We start from the raw sequence: 22260 nt of genomic DNA on the forward strand, positions 1-22260 counted from the left end.
TCGCGATGAGGAAGAAGATGTTTTTTCTTTTTTTATTCTGATGCATAGGTCCAAATTGCCAGTGAGACAAAGACAAAAGGGGAGCTGTACCAAACGCTTTTTCAGATCTCATATCCACGGTGGAGCAGCTCTACGGTGGAGCTAGCTGAATCTATTGATTTGGAGCTGTTTTTCCAGAGCTAGAACTCTGCCAAACGTACCCTAAACTCCCTACCACTCCCTGTTGCTACACCGCAAAAGTGGCCCACAGCCCACTTAATTAGCCTACCGGCTCATTCTCTAAACTGGGCTGTGACACATGACAACTTAACATAGTACACATTGCGACTCCTGACTCCACATGAAATTTAGAGTGGCATTGCTTTTCTTTTTTAATGAGTTTAGGTGCCCTATCGAACAAGTAACAATCATATAGTACTGTCACGAAAGCACCACAAGAGTGTTGTCAAACCCAATCACACAAGAAAAGAGGAGGTACAGAGGGCAACAATAAAAAAGAGAGGTCACTGACGCCCAGGAAAGCTGCATCCCAACCGCCATTATCGGGACAAGAACGGATTACCGGACAAGTTTAATGCAAAGCACGAGCCAGCAAGTTATTACGCTCTTGTGCGGCATCACCTGCACTACTACTACACTGGACACTGGAGCTCCAACGAAAGTGATGGCGCGGATTCCCAGAAACCCCAACTCTGCCTCATGTGTACGCCTTGGGGCCTTCACGTGTCCGGTGTCCCTTTGGCTTAACACAAGGAACTAGGAAATATGCTTAATTGCTTGTTGGAGTGAACAGTTTCAATAATAAAATTTGTAGAACTTGCATAAATAAACAGCTATTCCGAAAGTCCTTTTGCTAGTTGATCCTCTGTCCAAACAAGCCTTCACAGTTCTCTGAAAAAGGCCACATATATAGTTAAGGTACAAAAGCTCTACCGAAATTATGTGCAAAAAGAAAACATTTTTGTTGAAAGTTAGGGAGACATATATCCAAATCATCATGCACTCTAAACATATCCCTGTTTTGATAGTCGTCTATGAATATTAGTAGTATGAAGAAGAAGATACTCTCTCTCTGTTCCAAATATAAGTTCTCCTTAAAATTATCCTAAATTAAATTTGTTTAACTTTGATCAATTAGAAAAAGACATCAACATCTACAAATATTAAATAAGTTCCATCCAATCCGCCATTAAATATTCTTGATAGTTTATTTATTTGGTATTATAGATGCTATTGTGTTTCGAAAAAATGAAAATACTCTAAATGATCTGCCAGCTCAGTCTCTTAGAAAGTGCTTATAAGGGGTAAGGTTACGTGCGTATATTCATAAAGCTGAGTGGAAGTATATTTATGTGAGTGTTTTCGTCTGTACGTGCTTTGCAAAGAAAAAAAAAGAGAAGCTAGATGATTATAGAAATAATAATAATTAAAGAAATTGCAAGCATGTTTTCTTTTCTCTATGTCGTCCATGCACAAAGACAAATGGAAAAATCACATCAATCACCTCTTTTTATGTACGTGTGGTCGGCTGGACTTATGCAGATACAAGATACTGGATGACAATTGAGGGATGGTGGCAGTCATCTTTTAGGCCGTTCCCATGAGTTCCCATGAGGTTAGAGAAGGAATGTAGTAGTCCTGCTAATCTATACATCATAGGGCCTGTTCGCTTCAGCTTATAAGCCGGCTGAAAAGTCGAAACGGCTGATTTGTTGTGAGAGGAAAACACTGTTTGGTGGCTGATAAGCCGACTGAATAAGTTGAAGCGAACAGGCCCATAGAACATACGGAAAGAAAGAAAAATTGAAGGAGGATGTTGAACCCACTGCAAGTGTCCTGGCTCATCAAGGAGGAGATCGGTGTCAAGCAACAAGCAGTCGGAGGACCAAGTGTTGAACCTATCTAGCCCAAAACGAGCAGACGCACTCAACTCGCATGCACGTCGTTGGTATCCGTTTCATGCGTGAGGAGAGGGAGGCGCAGAGGAGCATGAGGAGGAGGCCGGCGTAGAGGGGTGGCGGCCAGTGCGGGGAGGGAGGGAGGAGCAGCCGCTGACGTGGGGGAGGGAGGGAGGGAGGCCAGAGGAAGAAGATAAGGTGAGTTAAAAAAGAAAAGAGGATGACATATGGGCCTGCAACTGACAGGTGGGACCCGTTGCTAACGGTGTTAAAATGGTATCCATCCCATCACTCACAACTCCTCCAACCAAACAAAAGACTGGAACGAATCCATCCCTCTTATCCAAACACAAGATAGGTTGAATCTAACCCACAAAAGTGGGATGAACCCAACTCATTTCATTTAGTCTCAAAACCAAACATGCTTAGGTGGTGTTTGGTTGGCTCAAATGTAACGTAATCTGATTATTGAAGGTAACGAATCCCATTACATATGTTTGGTTGCGGCGGTTTGAAATCAATTTACACTGTAATCTAATTCCTTACCTAAATAATATATATAGAAACTTGTTACCCCTCCTCCCCCACTGTAATCAGATACAACACCCACACCGTAATCTGATTACGTTACCAGAGTGCAACCAAACAAAGAGGGTAATCACTCATTCCACCACTAAATACACTGTAATCTGATTTCCTTTGCGTTTACGTTACCTTAGCGCGAACCAAACCCTATCTTAAGGTGTTTTAGTTTTCATGATTAGCAGTATTTATTTTCTGAGTACAAGTTATCTCATTTATGTAACGGAACTTTACGTAAGACTTGTAACGTTTCTTTATCTTTAAATGATTAGTCATACCCTTATTAAAACAAAAGTGTCCACGAGGAGTGTTTGGATGAAAGGAAAACAGAGGAGGAAGTAGCTGCAGGGCGCGGCTTGCAGCAACTGAGCGCAGAGAAACCAAAAGCGCTCTCTGTCCGCCGACGAGGCGCCGACAGATTGACCGGTTGCAGCCAGTCACCCGGCCCCACGCGCAGCGTGAGTGGCTGGGACAGCGACGCCCCGAGCGACGCGACGTGGACGTCCACGCTCCCGCCCCTCCGCATCCGACGGGCCATGCGCCCTCCTTCTCGCGATCGGACGGCCGGGGTCGCCCGTGATCGTGACCCGCCGTTACGTGTACAGCTCGGCAGCGACCGGCGGTAGCCGGTGGGAGGCGACTCCCACCAACTAACCGAGTGAGCCGAGCGGGGGGTGGTGTGTGATAGAAGAAGGGGAAGGTGTGGAGAGGATCAGAGGAAGCAGAGGGCAGCAGCAGCAGCCAGCAGCGACACTGCGGCATTGCAGCGAGCCGGGGAGGGATCCAGGGCATGTTGGTGGCCGCCGTTGCCGCTCCGATCTAGAGGCCCTCGCGGGCCGATCGGTCTCCGCCCCCTCGTTGGTCGCTGTCCGTGGAGGGGAGTGGGAAGGGAGCAGCGGAGATGGCGGCGAATAAGGGGATGGTGGCGGGCTCGCACAACCGCAACGAGTTCGTCACGATCCACCACGACGTCGACGCGCCCGCAGCGGTACGTTCGCCCCCCCTGCCCCCAATGCTGTCCTCGCTCCTCCAGATTCTGTTTGCGACGGCTCGTGCCGCGCGCGTGCGCGTGTCGGTGGATCTGGGCCGCGGCGTTGGTCTGGCTGTAACGCTCGGATTCGCCCCAATTGCGTTTGCTACCGCGGGTGGGTTCATAGATTTGCCGCGTTTCCCTCTCCGTTGCGCATTTCACTCTGTAAGTCACTGGATCAGAGGTTCAGAGAGCATGCCCTCCCGACGATTTCAAAACTGTTCCTGCGCGATCGAATTATTCAAACAGCATCGACGGTAATAGATCCAGTGGAATGCGGATTGTTTAGATCCTGCTTTTACCCAGTAATTTGTGTGCTTCAGTAGTCCCGTAGCACGCACCAACTATGAATTAGATCCTTGTTTGGCCAATTGGCCTGGTGCAAATTAACGTTTGTGACTGCAACACCATGGAATTTCTACATCTTCTGTAAATTGCTCAACCTTTTGGCATTTGGATCTTAGCCTCGACTTGATCACCAATTGATTTTCAGTCTGTTGCTCAAGCGTGAAGTGCATGGGGAACTGATGTGTCTTCTAGTTGTGAAATTCTGTTTGGATGTGTGCTGACTTTGTTGTTATCTTGCTGATGCAGACTAAGCCCGCGAAGAGTGTGAATGGGCAAGTATGCCAAATTTGTGGTGACACTGTTGGTGTTTCAGCCACCGGCGATGTCTTTGTTGCCTGCAACGAGTGTGCCTTCCCTGTTTGCCGCCCTTGCTATGAGTATGAGCGCAAGGAGGGTAACCAGTGCTGCCCTCAGTGCAAGACTAGGTACAAGAGACAGAAAGGTTAGTTTCCTTACAACTTCTTTGAGTGTTTGTGTAACTTGTACGATACAGCATCAGGGAGTCCACATCGTGTGCTTACTTTATGTGAACAAAAAGTAGCAGTACAGGGGACATTCCTTATGATGTTGACAACCAAGATTAGACCTTCTTATCCATTTCATTTATAATGACAGTAATTAACAGATTATTCTTACTTTCTCTTGGATGAAATTCAGGTAGCCCTAGGGTTCACGGTGATGAGGAGGAGGAAGATGTTGATGACCTGGACAATGAATTCAACTATAAGCAAGGCAATGGGAAAGGCCCAGAGTGGCAGCTGCATGGTCAAGGAGATGATGCTGATCTGTCTTCATCTGCTCGCCATGAGCCGCATCACCGGATTCCCCGTCTGACAAGTGGGCAGCAGGTATAATATATGTCATTCGTGTTCATTTATCGATGCTAATCTTGATAATGTGGTGCATTGTTCACTACTCCGAAGTGGTGCATTTACTTGTGTTATTATACTTGCTTCCATTTGAATATATGCTCTTACCAACTAACGTACTGATAATGTTTCTTCAGATATCTGGAGAGATCCCTGATGCTTCCCCTGATCGTCATTCTATCCGCAGTCCAACATCTAGCTATGTTGATCCAAGCGTCCCAGGTATTCTATCATACATCATAAATTCTTAAATTTTGGGAATTTATGTGCATGTTAGTTGGGAAGTATTAATATTTATCTATTATGACTTCAGTTCCTGTGAGGATTGTGGACCCCTCAAAGGACTTGAATTCCTATGGGCTTAACAGTGTTGACTGGAAGGAAAGAGTTGAGAGCTGGAGGGTTAAACAGGACAAAAATATGATGCAAGTGACTAATAAATACCCAGAGGCAAGAGGAGACATGGAGGGAACTGGCTCGAATGGTGAAGATATGCAAATGTATAAACTACTTTCCTTTTCCTATGTTATTATACTCCCTATAGTGTAGATTTTGCTTCAAAGAAACTGAGGTATCTGTAATTTTCTTTGTGGCAGGGTTGATGATGCACGGCTACCTCTGAGCCGTATTGTGCCAATATCCTCAAACCAGCTCAACCTTTACCGGATAGTGATCATTCTCCGTCTTATCATCCTGTGCTTCTTCTTCCAGTATCGTGTCACTCATCCAGTGCGTGATGCTTATGGATTGTGGCTAGTATCTGTTATCTGCGAGGTTTGGTTTGCCTTGTCTTGGCTTCTTGATCAGTTCCCAAAATGGCATCCAATCAACCGTGAGACATACCTTGACAGGCTTGCATTGAGGTAAGCTGCAACACTGGCGCACATTTCTTCAAGATTTTGGGTACTGAAATTCTCCTTATGTTGATATTTTGGTGTTGATATGCCTAATTCTGATGTTGCAGGTATGACAGAGAGGGAGAGCCATCACAGCTGGCTCCCATTGATGTCTTTGTCAGTACAGTGGATCCACTGAAGGAACCTCCATTGATCACAGCCAATACTGTTTTGTCCATTCTTGCTGTGGATTATCCTGTTGACAAAGTGTCATGCTATGTTTCTGATGATGGTTCAGCTATGTTGACTTTTGAGTCTCTCTCAGAAACTGCAGAATTTGCTAGAAAGTGGGTTCCCTTCTGCAAAAAGCACAACATTGAACCAAGAGCTCCAGAATTTTACTTTGCTCAAAAAATAGATTACCTAAAGGACAAAATCCAACCTTCATTTGTTAAGGAAAGGCGAGCAATGAAGGTAAGCTATACATCTCATAGTTGCACTACTGTACTGTTGCTGTACCTGTTGCTTAGGTTTTAACTTTGCGTATGCTTTGTTTCAGAGAGAGTACGAAGAATTCAAAGTAAGAATCAATGCCCTTGTTGCCAAAGCACAGAAAGTGCCTGAAGAGGGTTGGACCATGGCTGATGGAACTGCTTGGCCTGGGAATAATACAAGGGATCATCCTGGCATGATTCAGGTGCCCTTTACTTTAAATGAAGCCATTTCTTTCAAGAAAATTAAATGAAACTTGGATCTTATTGAACTTGCTCTATGTGGAAATCAGGTGTTCTTGGGGCACAGTGGTGGGCTTGACACTGATGGAAATGAGTTACCCCGCCTTGTCTATGTATCTCGTGAAAAGAGGCCAGGATTCCAGCATCACAAGAAGGCTGGTGCAATGAATGCACTGGTATGTTTATGTTCCATGAATTCACATCTACACCATGCACTGTATTTAATATTCTATACTAACTATATCCTTTTTGCTGGTGGGCAGATTCGTGTATCTGCTGTGCTTACAAATGGTGCCTATCTTCTTAACGTGGATTGTGACCACTATTTCAACAGCAGCAAAGCTCTTAGAGAAGCAATGTGCTTCATGATGGATCCTGCACTAGGAAGGAAAACTTGTTATGTACAGTTTCCACAAAGATTCGATGGCATTGACTTGCACGATCGATACGCTAATCGCAACATAGTTTTCTTTGATGTAAGTCTGATGGAGTGGTTGTGCCTTTGTTAATCATCAAAACCAAAATTTCATAGCTCACATGATATTTGTTTTGCAGATCAACATGAAAGGTCTAGATGGCATCCAGGGTCCAGTTTATGTGGGAACAGGGTGTTGTTTCAATAGGCAGGCTTTGTATGGCTATGACCCTGTATTGACTGAAGAAGATCTGGAACCTAACATTGTTGTTAAGAGCTGCTGTGGTAGAAGGAAGAATAAGAACAAGAGTTATATGGATAGCCAAAGCCGTATTATGAAGAGAACAGAATCTTCAGCTCCCATCTTCAACATGGAAGACATTGAAGAGGGAATTGAAGGTGTGTGCTTGCTGTTATGCATTTTTTACCTTACTTTTATTCTTAGAGATCTGAGAATAGTCATTGCTTATGTTGCATTCCCAACCATGCTTCTCTTAGTCTAATTTTTGGACATAAAAGAACAAAACAATCTTAAGCTACTCAAGTTGGCTGGCTCCTGCTAATCTTACTTTTGGAATCCCACTAGGTTATGAGGATGAAAGGTCAGTGCTTATGTCCCAGAGGAAATTGGAGAAACGCTTTGGTCAGTCTCCAATTTTCATTGCATCCACCTTTATGACTCAAGGTGGCATACCACCTTCAACAAACCCAGCTTCTCTACTAAAGGAAGCTATCCATGTCATCAGCTGTGGGTACGAGGACAAAACTGAATGGGGAAAAGAGGTTAGTGTGGCAAGCAAAGCTTCCCTCTTTCTTTCATGTTATAGAGTAATTTAACTTTGAAGTGTGGCATAGAATCGCTTTTCCCATTCCAGGCCTCAGAATATGATTTTCCTTTTTTATGTTGTTTCAGATTGGCTGGATCTATGGTTCAGTTACGGAGGATATTCTTACTGGGTTTAAAATGCACGCAAGAGGCTGGCAGTCAATCTACTGCATGCCACCACGTCCTTGTTTCAAGGGTTCTGCACCAATCAATCTTTCCGATCGTCTAAATCAGGTGCTCCGTTGGGCTCTTGGTTCAGTTGAAATTCTGCTTAGCAGACATTGTCCTATCTGGTATGGGTACAGCGGGCGGTTGAAGCTTCTGGAGAGGCTGGCTTACATCAACACCATTGTTTATCCAATCACATCCATTCCACTTATCGCCTATTGCGTGCTTCCTGCTATCTGTCTCCTTACTAATAAATTTATCATTCCTGAGGTTAGTCACAAGATATCCTCTGACTTCCTTGCTCTGTTGTTCAATATTTAGGTATTTTTTTTTCTTTTCCCATTATTGCTCTTTTATCATATCACTGCTCTAACCTGTATAACTGTTATCACATTGAACTCAACACATGGTACAAGTGCGCAGCATATAGCCATAACTAGTACTTGTTCCCCCTTTGGCATTTTCCTTCTTACTCAATATAGTCTATTATTTGAATTATTACATTTGTGAGGTTGATGGATGCAAGTAAACAACGGTTTCGTGCTGTCCTCAGTTCAAGTTCAGCAGAGCTCTGTTTTTTCTGCTAAATTTATGCAGAAACCCTTTCCATTGAGTCTCATATGGTCAACTCTCTAATGTTCATATATTTTTGTGATGTGCAGATTAGTAATTATGCTGGGATGTTCTTCATTCTTCTTTTCGCCTCCATTTTTGCTACTGGTATATTGGAGCTCAGATGGAGTGGTGTTGGCATTGAAGATTGGTGGAGAAATGAGCAGTTTTGGGTTATTGGTGGTACCTCTGCCCATCTCTTCGCCGTGTTCCAGGGTCTGCTGAAAGTGTTGGCTGGGATTGATACCAACTTCACAGTTACCTCAAAGGCATCTGATGAGGATGGCGACTTTGCTGAGCTATATGTGTTCAAGTGGACCAGTTTGCTCATCCCTCCAACCACTGTGCTTGTCATTAACCTGGTTGGGATGGTGGCAGGAATTTCGTATGCCATTAACAGTGGCTACCAGTCCTGGGGTCCGCTTTTTGGAAAGCTGTTCTTCTCAATCTGGGTGATCCTCCATCTCTACCCCTTCCTCAAGGGTCTCATGGGCAGGCAGAACCGCACGCCAACCATTGTCATTGTCTGGTCCATCCTCCTGGCGTCTATCTTCTCCCTGTTGTGGGTGAAGATCGACCCTTTTATCTCCCCGACGCAGAAAGCCGTTGCTTTGGGGCAATGTGGGGTGAACTGCTGATCAGGACCATGAGACCCTCTTCGAAGAGGCTCAATCAAGATCTATCCCCTCGTGTAAATACCTGAGGAGGCTAGATGGGAATTTTTTGTTGTAGATGAAGAAGGATTGCATCTAAATTATGCCCCTGTTTATTAGCTTCTTCAGTGGCGCCTGCTGCAGACAACAAACTGTGAAGCCTCCCTCTTCCCTGTGGTGCCGGGCAGCAGTGTAAATTGTGAATTTTGCATTCGTTATACGTGGTGTTTATTGAATTAGAGTAAATTATCATTTGTTTGAGGGAACATTATTCACACAAACTATATGGCGATGCTATTATTTATACGCAGAGACACTGATACATTATTTGGTTTGTGAGCAAACACTGTAATCTCTTAGCACAACTATATAAGGCAGCTGTTGTATCAACTCTCTTGGTTTTCGAGTCCGGGAATATAGAACCGTGATCTGCTGCCTGCTGGCAACAATATATGTTGCTGATTGTGATAGCACTCTGTAATGCTTGAAAGACATGGAGGGATCAATCTCTTGTGGTGTCTCCGGTATTCAGGAATCAGATGGCAGCACAGTTATTGAACTGCTGCTAGAGCGCTAGCTTGTTTTCTGTTCGAAGTATGCCCCAGCACACTGCGGTGTGCAGCCTTGTTGCCCTCGTGGATGGTAGTTCTTATTAAACTGAAGCTGAGGGTTCTGTATCCACCAACTGGTAACTCTAGGCATGTAACGCTATCATGAATGATAACATGTTACTGTTTGTACACTATCATGAAGCCATGAAGGGGAATTTACACTGAGTCCGAACAGTGTTGAGGAAATGCTTATCAAGATCCCTCTATTAACAGATGACACAGCCTCATCTGCATTGTTTATTGTTTGCAGTGGCTTTAAAAATGTTTTATATTGGTCACGTAAGCAGCATTATTCACTTGATTATCCGCGATCTGCTTTCGAGGGATACGCGTTATGAATTCAACACTTTGAGCGACGTCGGGAGCTAGATCTAGTTCTGGCGGCCAACTCCAAACCTAGAAAGGCAAAGCGGAAGCGGGCACATCTTATCTTACTATTACTAATTGGAGGCTCCTTTTGAAGCCTCCAGGTGAAGCCACCTAGGATTCCTAGGTGGACACTCTATTTTTAGAGAGAAATCCTAGAAATTCTAACAAAAAAGCAAAACATTCGACCATCAAAAAAGCAAAACATCCGACCATCAATCGATAGATTCAAATCATCATAGCCATTGGATCTATTATATTTTTAAAAAATTAAATTACCCACTATGCCATTATGAAATAGCCTAAAGTAACCCCCTAAATCTATATATAAATTACCCACATCTGCCATTATATAAAATAAATTAAAGTAACCCCCCAATCTTCATCAAAATTACCCACTTATGCCACTATTAACAATATTCAAAATAACCTCCTAATTTGAAACTGAATTGCCTACCGCTATTACTTAAAAAACTTAAAGTAAACCTTTAAATTTGCATCTATATTAACCACACGTGCCATTATTAAAAATAACATGAGGTAACTTTATGTTTGAATCAAATAACCTTAATTAAAAATATACAACAATATATAATTCTAAATCGTCTATATCTTGCACTATTGGTATACGATATAATAATTAAGGTATATACGCAGGATGTGTATCACCATTTATAAGGATATAAAGTGATGAGAATATAGATTTCTATGCTAAAATTGTATCTCAAACTTAAGATTCATTAAACAAATTCAAACGCATACCTACGATGCAAAGTGAAAAGTTAAAAATTATAAATGTGGATGAAAATATTATAGAGTAATTACTAACTAAAATCTATCACAATTGGATGAAGATATTAAGTATATATCTACATAAGCATTGTGTGTTCGAATATTTAATAAATGAGAGCTAGCTTATGGTAATAGTTTTTTTAGCTAATATCTACATAAGCATTGTGTGTTCGAATATTTAATAAACGAGAGCTAACTTATGGTAATAGTTTTTTTACAATGTAGTCTTATTTTTTTCCATTGGAGGCTCCGCATTACTTCCCATGAGACAAGCAAAAAAAAAGAGACAAATTCTCATAAAAATTAAAAACGTCAACCACCAATCCTGTAAACTCTAATAATCATAGCCATTGATCTATTATATTTTCTAAAAAGTTACCCACCACTATCATTGTGAAAATATTCAAAAATGAGCTCTAAACCTATATTTCAATTACCGAGCTCAGCTATTATAAAAAATAATCTAAAGTAACCCCGTAACTTTCATCCAATTTACTAATACACATCATTATAAAGCATAACTTAAAATGTCATTCTAAAATTTATCTATGTTATCCACGTATGTCGTTATTAAAAATAACCTAAAGTAAACACCTAAATCTTAATATAATTATCTTCATGTGCATCATACAGAAATGTCAAAAAGTAAACTAATATATGATTTTAAATTACCTATTTATGTCATTGTTAATATAAAAATACTAAGTTAAAGTATATACACATGATGAGTGCCACCATTTAGACCATTTATACATGTATGTGAGGAATCGATGAAAAATATTGATTTGTATGCTAAATATAATGTATGGAGGATTGGAGGTGTGATACAAAATGGAAAAAATATGAATATGGATGAAAAAGTGCATTGAGTAATTATTAATTAAAAATCAATCACAACTGTACAAAGATAGGTATATATCTATATAAGTATTATGTTGAAGTATTGAAAAATAAGAGAGTAGTAGGTAAACAATTTTCATTATTAGCTAGGAGTTTAATTTCTAAATAATTTTTAAATACAATAACTTCTAAACATATTAGCCCGTGCGGGAGCACGGGTTAATGGACTAGTAGAGTCTAACCAGTAGGCTTTTTTGTAGCGCGTGGTCTCACTAAAAGACTTCGGCGGAAAAAGCCCATTTTTTGTTTGAGGAATCTTATTAAAATTTATGGGATGGACTTTGAATGTGACAGATGCTCGAACGTGCCTGATACTCTGATGTCGTCTGAGTGAAGAGTGAACTTAATAATCAAGAAACCATAAACCTTCTTTTTTGACACCCCAAAGAAAGCGATTGAGATAAAGTTAAAAAGTCAAACGATCGCTGTCTAGTAAATCTGATTTATTAGTATTGTTGATCAAAGTTAGAGCAAAAGTCAACGACAAGTCATCCTACTAATATACATAGCCATCCTACTGGTGTACCACAAGTCAGGATCAAGACTACAGTACAGGCGCGCAGGAGCAGGGTTCGTGCTGGTCGTACATGCACACCGATCAGATGGCCGTGTCGTATGCGTAATATTTTACTTTAGCAAACTGCGTTGCGCGCTTCCACTACAATTCTTCAGGCATGACCAAATAAGCGACTACATGTAGCTTTGTGAGATTTTCTCAAAGAAGATCATTCATTTAGTTGAGCTGTGGAATTAAAGGCTGCGATGATTCCACGTAACAGCCGGGAGGATCAGGCGGCACCTCGACTCGAACCTGACTAGTCTCCAGCACTTGTACCACTTGACGCATGGTCGGCCGCAGCGCCGGGTTCGGCTCGATGCACCACAACGCCACGCGCGCGAACCGCTCCACCCTCTCCATGTCATCCACGGCGTCTGCGCCGTCATGCCTGCTGCGCAGCATCAGCTCCGTCCTCCGGGTTTGTACCAGCTGCGCCGCCCATCCGAACAGCGTGACCGTCTCGTCGGCGCCCGCTCCCTCTGGCAGGTCGGAGTCGGGCACCACCTGCTCCTGGCACCTCCGGCAGCAGATCATCTCCAACAGCACGACACCGAAGCTGTAGACGTCCGCTTTTGTGTCCACTCGCGCGTCGCCGCGGAGCCACTCGGGGGCGATGTACCCTCTTGTGCCCCTGACGTGGGTCACGGTGGCGTGCACCTGCTGGCTCCCGAGCAGCTTGGAGATGCCAAAGTCGGTGATCCTCGGGATTCCGTGACCGTCCAATAGGATGTTATCTGGCTTGATGTCGCAGTGGATGATCGGGCCGCTGCAGCCGTCATGGAGGTACTCAAGCCCCCGCGCGATGGCGAGCGCGGCCTCGGCGCGCCAGCGCCACGGTGGCTGCTTTTCTGGGTTGAATAGGAAGCTGCGGAGGGACCCACCTGGCATGAACTCGAACACCAGTACCCGGTGGTTACCTTCATTGCAGTAGCCGATCATGCGGACGAGGTTCCGGTGGTGGATCTGACCGATGGACTGCACCTCGTTGGTGAACTCTTGCTCGCTATACTCGTTCGAGTCGATGAGTTTCTTCACGGCAACGAGATGCGGCTGTGGGGATCTCATCGTTCCCAGGTACACCTTGCCGAAGCTCCCTTTGCCCAGCAATTTCTCGAAGCCATTGGTAGCCTGGTAAAGCTCCTTCCAGCTGAACGCTCTTACGCTCGAGCTCAATAGCTGCTGCCTTGCTCTGTTCCTGTTCCTGGCGGGGTAATAACGCCATGCCAGGAGGCCGCCGATGGTGATCACCAAGAGAAAAGCCAGGCAGACGGTGATGACCTTGTAGGTCATTGCGGATTTCCTCCTTTTTGCCGCAGGATCCCTTGTCCGCACCTTGATCAGCGCCTTTGTCGTGACACTGTTTTCCTGCCGTCCGTTCGTGAGCGCGGCGACCTCCGCGCAGTCGGATCCGTCGATAAACAGTGCGGCGGTGCAGAAGCAGTCGCTGAGGCAATAGTCTCGGCACTGCTCCTCCGTGACCGATGGGAACTTGTTGTAGTATATCGAGGTCTCCCAGGTGGTGTTCAGGAGCTCCACGAGAGTGAACTCCTCGGAGCTGCCTCTGTTCTCCCCGCCCTCGCAGCTCTGCGGCTCGAACTCCGGCGTGCATCCGTTGTCCTTGTGCTGCGCGTCGGTGTAACTGTACTTGTTCGGGCAGACGCAGTTGAGCCTGTCCGTTGTCTCCACGCAGTAAGATCCCGGGCCGCACATGCCCTGCAGCTTGGATGTCCTCTTGCCGCAGCCGTCGCTTGGGAACGCGCCCGATACAATCCAAGACGTGTTGCCGCCGCCGTTCTTCGGGCGGGCGTAGGCACGTACTATGCCGTCGGGGTCCTGTTAGGGCCTAGCCTAGGATCACTAGAGCACATCTAGTCGGGTTCGAGAGAGACATGAGGGGGCAAGGAGTTCCTGGTGAGTGCCTAGTGTGAGAGTGAGAGAATTGGGGTACCTTCACCCCTAGAGGTGGGAGCAGCAGAGCTGCTGGCCATCGCGGGTTCTGTTGACGGAGTCTGCGCAAGGCAGCGACGCGCAGTGCCGACTCCGGTCGGCGGTGAGGTGGCGGTGGTGCTTCCCGCCGCTACTGCGCAACCTAGATCGGTAGGTGTGTGTCGGTGGGGGCGGCAGGCTACGGCGAACCTCGTGAGCCGAGCCGGGTCCCCCACCCTGTTTATATAGCGCAGCGCGATAGGGGCCCACCACCCATTGATAGGGTGAGCGCCCCCGATCAGGGCGCAGATCAAGGTCCTGATTGGCCTTTGGGCTAATCGGGAAAGAGATCAATCTAACATTCTCCCCCTTGATCTCATCATTTACTTTTAGCTTTACACTTTTCACTTTTATTCGTTTCATCGTAGATTAATATGTAGAGCATGTTTCATCGTCACAGCTTGATTGCCGATAGAATCAACAGCTACAATACACCTCTCTATTTTGAAACAATTCTGTTTCTTTTGGGCCTTATCCAATCCAGGAATCATAGGCTTTCCCTTAAACCCATGCCCGTGTTCTTTGAACACATTGGGAGGTAAGCCTTTTGTTAGCGGATCCGCAAGCATATCTTTTGTTCTTATATGCTCGAGACTTATAGTGTGATCCTGGATTCTGTCTTTCACAACATAAAACTTTATCTCAATGGCTTTGGAAGCATTGCTTGATTTGTTGTTGTGAGCATAGAATACTGCTGGTTCATTGTCGCAGTACATCTTTAGTGGTCTGTGAATACAGTCAACCACTCTCAATCCGGGTATAAATTTCTTTAGCCACATTGCCTGCCCCGTGGCCTCATGACATGCTATGAATTCTGCATGCATCGTTGATGACGCAGTTACTTTCTGTTTCGAGCTTCTCCATGAGATAGCTCCTCCTGCGAGAGTGAATACGTATCCAGACGTGGATTTTCTATCATCTTTGTCTCCCGCAAAGTCTGCATCTGAATACCCTTTTATCTCTAGGGAATCAGATCTCTTATATGTAAGCATGAGTTCTTTTGTGCCTTGCGCGTAGCGCAACGCCTTCTTTACCATTTTCCAGTGTTCTATACCTGGATTACTTTGATATCTACCGAGAACCCCGGTGACAAAAGCTAAGTCAGGGCGAGTGCACACTTGGGCATACTGTAAGCTTCCGACAGCTGAAGCATATGGAACCGCTTTCATTTGATCGATCTCGTACTGGTTCCTGGGACATTGAAAATTCCCAAAACTGTCGCCCTTGACTATAGGAGCAGGTGTGGCCTTACTCGCATGCATATTGTACTTCTTTAGAACCTTTTCTAAATATGCCTTTTGCGATAACCCTAGAACCCCATTCAATCTATCTCGGTGAATTTCTATGCCCAAAACATATGTTGCTTCACCAAGATCCTTCATATCGAAGTTTGAGGACAAGAACTTCTTTGTCTCTTGCAGTAGACTGATATCACTGCTTGCAAGCAAAATATCATCCACATACAGGATTAGGAAAATGTATTTCCCATTCTTGAACTTTGCATAGACACAATTGTCCTCTATATTCTCTTGAAACCCAAATTTCTTTATTATATCATTAAACTTTAGATACCACTGTCTAGAGGCTTGCTTTAGTCCGTAAATGGATTTCTTTAGACGACATCCCATATTCTCTTTGTCTTCCATGACAAAACCCTTTGGTTGTTTCATGTAGACATTTTCTTCCAAATCCCCATTTAGAAAAGCCGTCTTTACATCCATCTGATGTAACTCTAAATCAAAATGTGCAACTAGTGCCATTATGATTCTGAAGGAGTCTTTACATGAGACAGGAGAAAAAGTCTCATTATAATCTATTCCTTCTCTTTGTGTAAAACCTTTTGCCACAAGTCTCGCCTTATACCTTTCTATATTCCCTTTGGAGTCACGTTTAGTCTTGTAGACCCATTTACAGCCTACTGTTTTGGCTTCTTTAGGAATTTCCTCAAGTTCCCAAACATTGTTGGAACTCATCGATTTCATCTCATCTTCCATGGCCTCTAGCCACTTCGATGAGTGAACACTTTTCATGGCTTCTTCATATGAAGTGGGATCGCCTTCTATATGAACTTCTTCTGTATTATAAACTTTATAACAATCAGGGATGGCTGATTTTCTGACCCTTTGAGACCTTCTAGGCCCCTCACTTTCAGGCACATTCTGTGCCTCTGCTTGTGGCACACTGTTCAGAGGTGGCTGCTGCAACTCTTCCTCGTGTGTAATGATGGGTTCAGCTGGCTCCTGAAGGACAGGTTCCAAAACTTCACTCATCGTTTCCAGGGTGGAATCACAGCAGGTGCCTGCACCACAATATCAGGGACTGTAGTGGGTGCTTGCACCACGACCTCAGGAACTATTGGTGCGGGAATAATAGGTAGTGAGAAGTATGGTTCCTGAATCATCGGATTAGGTGCACACACCCGCTTCTCCTCAAGATCAATTTCTCGAGCTACCATGCTCCCCCTCACCATCTCATCCTCTAAGAAAATCGCCTGTCTCGTTTCTACAAACTTTGTGAATCTGTCTGGACAGTAGAAACGAAAACCCTTTGATTTTTCCGGATAGCCAATGAAGTGGCAACTTACTGTTTTGGGATCTAGTTTCCCGATGTTTGGGTTAAACACTTTGGCCTCAGCTGGGCTCCCCCACACACGTAAATGGTTTAGTGAGGGTACTCTTCCTGTCCATAGTTCGTACGGTGTTTTGGGCACCGACTTACTTGGTACTCTATTAAGAATGTGAATGGCGGTCTTCAGCGCCTCCATCCACAGTCCCAATGGTAAGGTGGAATAGCTCATCATGCTGCGCACCATATCCATCAGTGTACGGTTACGCCTTTCAGCTACTCCATTTTGCTGAGGTTCGCCCGGCATTGAATACTGGGCTACTATGCCATTTTCCTGCAAAAACCTAGCAAAAGGTCCAGGAACTTGGCCGAATGGGGTATGCCGACCATAGTACTCCTCCCCACGGTCGGATCTTACTATTTTGATTCTTTTGTTATGCTGATTTTCAACTTCAGCTTTAAATATCTTAAATTTATCCAACGCTTCTGATCTTTCTTTGATTGGATAAATATAACCATAACGGGAGTAATCATCTGTGAATGTTATGAACAAGTCATAGCCATCCACACTTTTCACAGGAAAAGGTCCACAAATATCAGTGTGGATTATCTCTAAAACTCCTGTGCTACGCTTAGCGCCTTTTTTAATTTGCTTTACAAATTTTCCTTTAATGCAATCAACGCATTGTTCTAAGTCTGAGAACTCTAATTGAGGAAGAATTTCATTCTTAACTAGTCTTTCTATTCTCCCCCTCGAAATATGGCCTAAACGACAGTGCCATAATTTCGACGATATTTCATGAGTTCTCTTTCTTTTCTTTGTTTCTTTCTTTGACGAGGATACATTCATATTCACATCACACACAGAATTAACTTTTTCACGCAATGATAATAAATACAACTCATTGTGAAGGATGGCAACACCAACACATGCGTTATTGAACCAAATGGCACACTTTCCATTACCAAAATGACATTCATAACCATCATGGTCCAAACGTGAAATACTTATTAAGTTTCTGTGTAATGAGGGAACATAAAGCACATCTTTAAGTACAAGCATGAAACCATCAACTAGCTCTAAAGAGACATCGCCAACAGCTTCAACTTCTGCTTGGACTCCATTTGCGACTTCAACGCATCTTTCGCTTCTTTGCGTAGTCCTCGTCGAATGGAATCCCTGTAAAGAATTTGCAACATGAACAGTTGCACCTGAGTCAATCCACCAAGTAGATTTCGAATACTGTGTATACAAGGATTCATTTACAAAAGAAATAGTATTCTTACCTCTTTTTGCCATTATGGACTTTAACCAGTCGGGGCAGTCTTTCTTGAAGTGCCCCTTTTTCTTGCAGTGTAGACATTGATCTTTGTCTACTGTGAGAGGCTTTTGGTGATTCTGCTGCATAGGAGCTTTTCCACGTGCCTTGAAAGAGGGGTTAGCAATCTTTTTCCTGTTATCCTTCACATAGTGCAATAAGCCACCATGTGAGGATCTAAGTCTGTCCTCTTCCTGCACGCACATGGCTATCATTTTCTCTATGTCCCACTGTTCTGGCTGCATGTTATAGTTGACAACAAAAGTGTCAAACTCTTTAGGCAGAGAAGCAAAAACCAAATGCATAATGTGCCCAGGTTTGAGCTCAAGATCCATAGGCTTCAGCTGTGCTGCCAAGTTATACATCCTCATGATGTGATCTCTTATGCCAGTCCCTCCGCCATTATACCTCTCTGTTGCCAGCTGCTTGAACAGCTGGGTAGCATATATCTTTGAGGAACCAGTGAACTGATTCCTTATCTTGTCGAGGTACTCTGAAACGGAGTCACACTCTGCGATCGAGCCCAAAATGGCAGGCTCAATCGTATTCTTTACCAAAGCCATACATTTCTTGTTGGCAGTGGTCCACTGTTTATTTTCAAGGGTGTATGCCAACTCCAGTGGAGCATAGTCCCTCTCCTTTTGCTGCCATGCAGCATCATCATCACCATCAGCCCTTACTGGCTTCTGCGGAGCTTGTGGCTGCGGTGTGGTCAGCACCCAGTCAACTTCTCCACAAACGAAGGAGAACTCAATCTTCTTCCTCCATTCTGTATAGTTGTTGCCTTTCAGAATGGGTATCTCTTTGAGACACGCCATTAAGTTGAATGATCCTGAAATTTACAATCCATAAGTGAGATCATAACGACAATTGCATGATTCATTTCCAACGTTGGTCAAAAAATAAAACATACAACTGTTGATGCAATTTAAAACTATATCACCGTTGGGCAGAAATAGAAATAAAAGCATCAAAATAACTTTTTAAATCATGATACAGTTATTAACAACGTTGGTCAGAAAATAACAGCACCATGATCTAATTAACTTTATCATGCTCTCACAAAATTTAATTGTCTCGTTGGTTCAAATTAAATTTAAATGGAGCAATAAATATGACTTTTGCAGCGGAAACTGTGAAATAAATCTATTTTCAGAAGCAAAACACTGTACAAAACTTTATTAATCTCTAATACAAATTATCCTGTTGGTTCAAATTAGATTAGAGACTAAAACTATGCAAAAAACATCAATTAAATGCTTCTGGAAATAGAAAAAACAAAATATCAGAAGTTACTGTGCAAAACGCGAAATACGGCCCACGCGCGAAAACGGCCCACAGCCCGTTCCCGCGCGCGGCCCGCTCGCGCGACGCAGGCGGCCTGCTAACGCGGTGCAGCCGGCCCGCTAACGCGGCCCACGAAAAACAGCCCGGCGCTCAACCTCCCGCGCGGCCGCTGGTGAGCAGACCGCAACCTGGGCCTGGGCCGCGAAAGCGGCCTGCCGCCGCGTCCCGCCTGGGCCGAAAGTGGCCCGGTCGATCACGACCGTCCGTCCAGATCTGACGGCCAGGCGCCATTTTCGGCGGAACAAAACCGGCGGAACGCCGGCTCCCCCAGAAACCCTAGCCATTTCATTCTTTCCCCCGCGTGCTCTCGCCGCGGCGGCGGCGGCGATGGGGCTATCTCTCCCGCGCCCGGCGATGGCCGGCGGCGGCGGTGGAGGGATGGCCCCGCCGGCGCACGGCCGCGGCAGCCCCCCTCCTCCCCTCTTTTCTATCCTCCCCCCTTCCTCCCTCCAAGATCCGAAAAGTCAAGATCCAGATGGAGAAAAGGGCCGGCGCCACCGCGGGTCCCCTCGCCGGCGAGCGCGTCCACCCCGAGGGTTGGGCGCGCCGCCGTCGAGCGGTCCTGTGGTGGTGCTTTTGCGCCCTCCCCCGAGCCCCGAGCGGATGCGCCGGTGGTTCGGGTGGAGTTGTTCCCTGGCGAGCCCGAGGCTCGGCCGGCCTTTGCCACTCGCCGGCGATGGCCGGCGGCGGTGAAGGCGACAGCAGGTAAGTGTTCCCGCGTCCCCCTTTCTTTAGATCTAGGGTTAGGGTTAGGATTTCAAAATCTGTTTCTTTGCTGTCTTCTTCTTTTCCTCGATCTATTTTTTTTTCCCGATCTAGAAGGACGTCTAGGAGGTGTCTGATACCATTGTTAGGGCCTAGCCTAGGATCACTAGAGCACATCTAGTCGGGTTCGAGAGAGACATGAGGGGGCAAGGAGTTCCTGGTGAGTGCCTAGTGTGAGAGTGAGAGAATTGGGGTACCTTCACCCCTAGAGGTGGGAGCAGCAGAGCTGCTGGCCATCGCGGGTTCTGTTGACGGAGTCTGCGCAAGGCAGCGACGCGCAGTGCCGACTCCGGTCGGCGGTGAGGTGGCGGTGGTGCTTCCCGCCGCTACTGCGCAACCTAGATCGGTAGGTGTGTGTCGGTGGGGGTGGCAGGCTACGGCGAACCTCGTGAGCCGAGCCGGGTCCCCCACCCTGTTTATATAGCGCAGCGCGACTGGAGCCCACCACCCATTGATAGGGTGAGCGCCCCCGATCAGGGCGCAGATCAAGGTCCTGATTGGCCTTTGGGCTAATCGGGAAAGAGATCAATCTAACAGGTCCATCCTAGCGAACTGGAAGTGCTCGCCGTCGCCGACGGTGGATCTCACCACCGGCGAAATCAAGCTGTGGACGGTGCCGTCGTGGAGTGTGTAGTTGAGGCGGCCCTGGTCGTCGAAGGTAACCGTCGTGTTGCTGACGTTGGGGCTGTTGGACTGCGAGGCCCAGTAGGCGTGGTCGGCGTTGTTGCCGGTGAGGAGGTCCAGGTAGAGGACGACGTTGCCGTCGTTCTGGACTGCCAGGCTGAAGCGGCCGGTGGTGAACTCCGCGTCCGCGCGCTTGGAGAAGAGCTTCCCATCGGTCGGGGTGCTGGGAGCCAAGGACTGACTCGGCAGGAGCGTGTCCGTTGGGTACGAGAAGCTCTCCCACAACACTTTGCCGGAGTCGTCGAGGAACAGTAGGTTGCCGGAGTCGAGGAGTGTGAGGACTGTCCCAGGCACCATGTTAGGCGTCGGGACCCTCCACAGCACCTGAGTGCCTCCATCGCTGAGCACCAGGCCGTCGGCCGTGATGCTGAGGACGGACTGCGGAGTGGCAACGGGCGTGGAGCCGGTACTCGACTGTTTCGCGAACCACACCACGGACTGCGGCTGGGGCGGGGAGTCGCCGCTGCCGTCGCCGAAGCGGAACCACGTGGCGAGGAGGAACTTGGTGGGGTCGGGATCGAGGGCGCGGAAGCCGAAGCGGAAGTCGCCGGACGGGCTGGTGATGTAGCCCGGCGGCGTCAAGGTGGCTCCGGCAGTCAGGTTGGCCTGCGCCTCGGCCGCCGGCAGCAAGCCAGCGTGCTGCACCAGCGCGAGCACGGCCGCAAGGAAAGGAACCAGGCGGCGGAGAGCAAAGCAGAGCAGCGCTGCCGCCGGCATGATCCCTCGCGGCTTTCGTGTGGGGCTACGCCGTTGGAAGTTGGACGGTAGCAGCAGCCGCGGATATGTGCTTTGCGAATATCTGATCTTGTGGCGTCGTATTCACGCTTGTATGGAACCTGGGACTCTTCCTGGGACTCCAGGTGACCAGGTCTTTCGCCGCTGCAGACGAAGTAAACGATGCCGGGAGCCCGGGACCGAACAACTTGTACTGTCTGTGCGTCACTGTTCCGTATGAGAGCAACTCCAATGCTACGTTACGTGTGTCTACTGTCTCAGTCTCAGGAGTACAGGACATCTCCAATGGTTATAGATAGTTCTATCTGTATATGTCATATTAGAGACTGCAATAAAATTATTTTTCAATAGTTTATTATGTACATAAGCTTGTTTGTTATAGCATATTAATGCTTGCATATGTGCCAGGAATATAGTGATAATTACCTTGTATTTTTTTTCCTATACTACTCCCTCCATCCTAAATTGTAGGTCGTTTTAATTTTTTTAAATTTATATATTTTACTATGCATCTAGATATATATTATATCTAGTTGTATAGTGAAATATACGAACATAGAAAATTTAAAACAACCTATAATTTAGGACGGAGAGAGGGAGTAGCTTACAATGTGCCCGTATTTTCTCTCTTCATTCTCTCCTCTTCACATGTACTCCCTC

The 22260-nt window shown here is 45.8% G+C and overlaps 2 protein-coding genes and 1 pseudogene across 2 annotated transcripts; 1 reads left to right on the top strand and 2 right to left on the bottom strand.

Moving 5' to 3' along the window:
- Nucleotides 1–3177: 3177 nt before the first annotated feature.
- LOC117852210 (probable cellulose synthase A catalytic subunit 1 [UDP-forming]) lies at nt 3178–9361 on the top strand. Its single transcript, XM_034734207.2, has 14 exons — nt 3178–3468; nt 4105–4300; nt 4516–4706; nt 4865–4949; nt 5041–5227; nt 5324–5590; nt 5692–6037; nt 6123–6260; nt 6348–6473; nt 6561–6773; nt 6853–7111; nt 7299–7495; nt 7626–7976; nt 8369–9361. The coding sequence occupies exons 1-14, from the start codon at nt 3382–3384 to the stop codon at nt 8954–8956; spliced, it is 3231 nt and encodes a 1076-aa protein (XP_034590098.1). The 5' UTR covers nt 3178–3381; the 3' UTR covers nt 8957–9361.
- Nucleotides 9362–12177: 2816 nt separating this feature from the next.
- LOC117853642 (G-type lectin S-receptor-like serine/threonine-protein kinase LECRK2) lies at nt 12178–21686 on the bottom strand (annotated as a pseudogene).
- On the bottom strand, nt 17740–20699 carry LOC140222515 (uncharacterized). Its single transcript, XM_072293257.1, has 3 exons — nt 20379–20699; nt 18038–18901; nt 17740–17930 (listed from the first exon to the last, which is right to left on the bottom strand). Exons 1-3 carry the CDS (start codon nt 20416–20418, stop codon nt 17884–17886), a joined length of 951 nt encoding a protein of 316 aa, XP_072149358.1. The 5' UTR covers nt 20419–20699; the 3' UTR covers nt 17740–17883.
- Nucleotides 21687–22260: the final 574 nt, after the last annotated feature.

Source organism: Setaria viridis, chromosome 4 (genome assembly GCF_005286985.2).
Source record: "Setaria viridis chromosome 4, Setaria_viridis_v4.0, whole genome shotgun sequence".
Taxonomy (NCBI): Eukaryota; Viridiplantae; Streptophyta; class Magnoliopsida; order Poales; family Poaceae; genus Setaria; species Setaria viridis.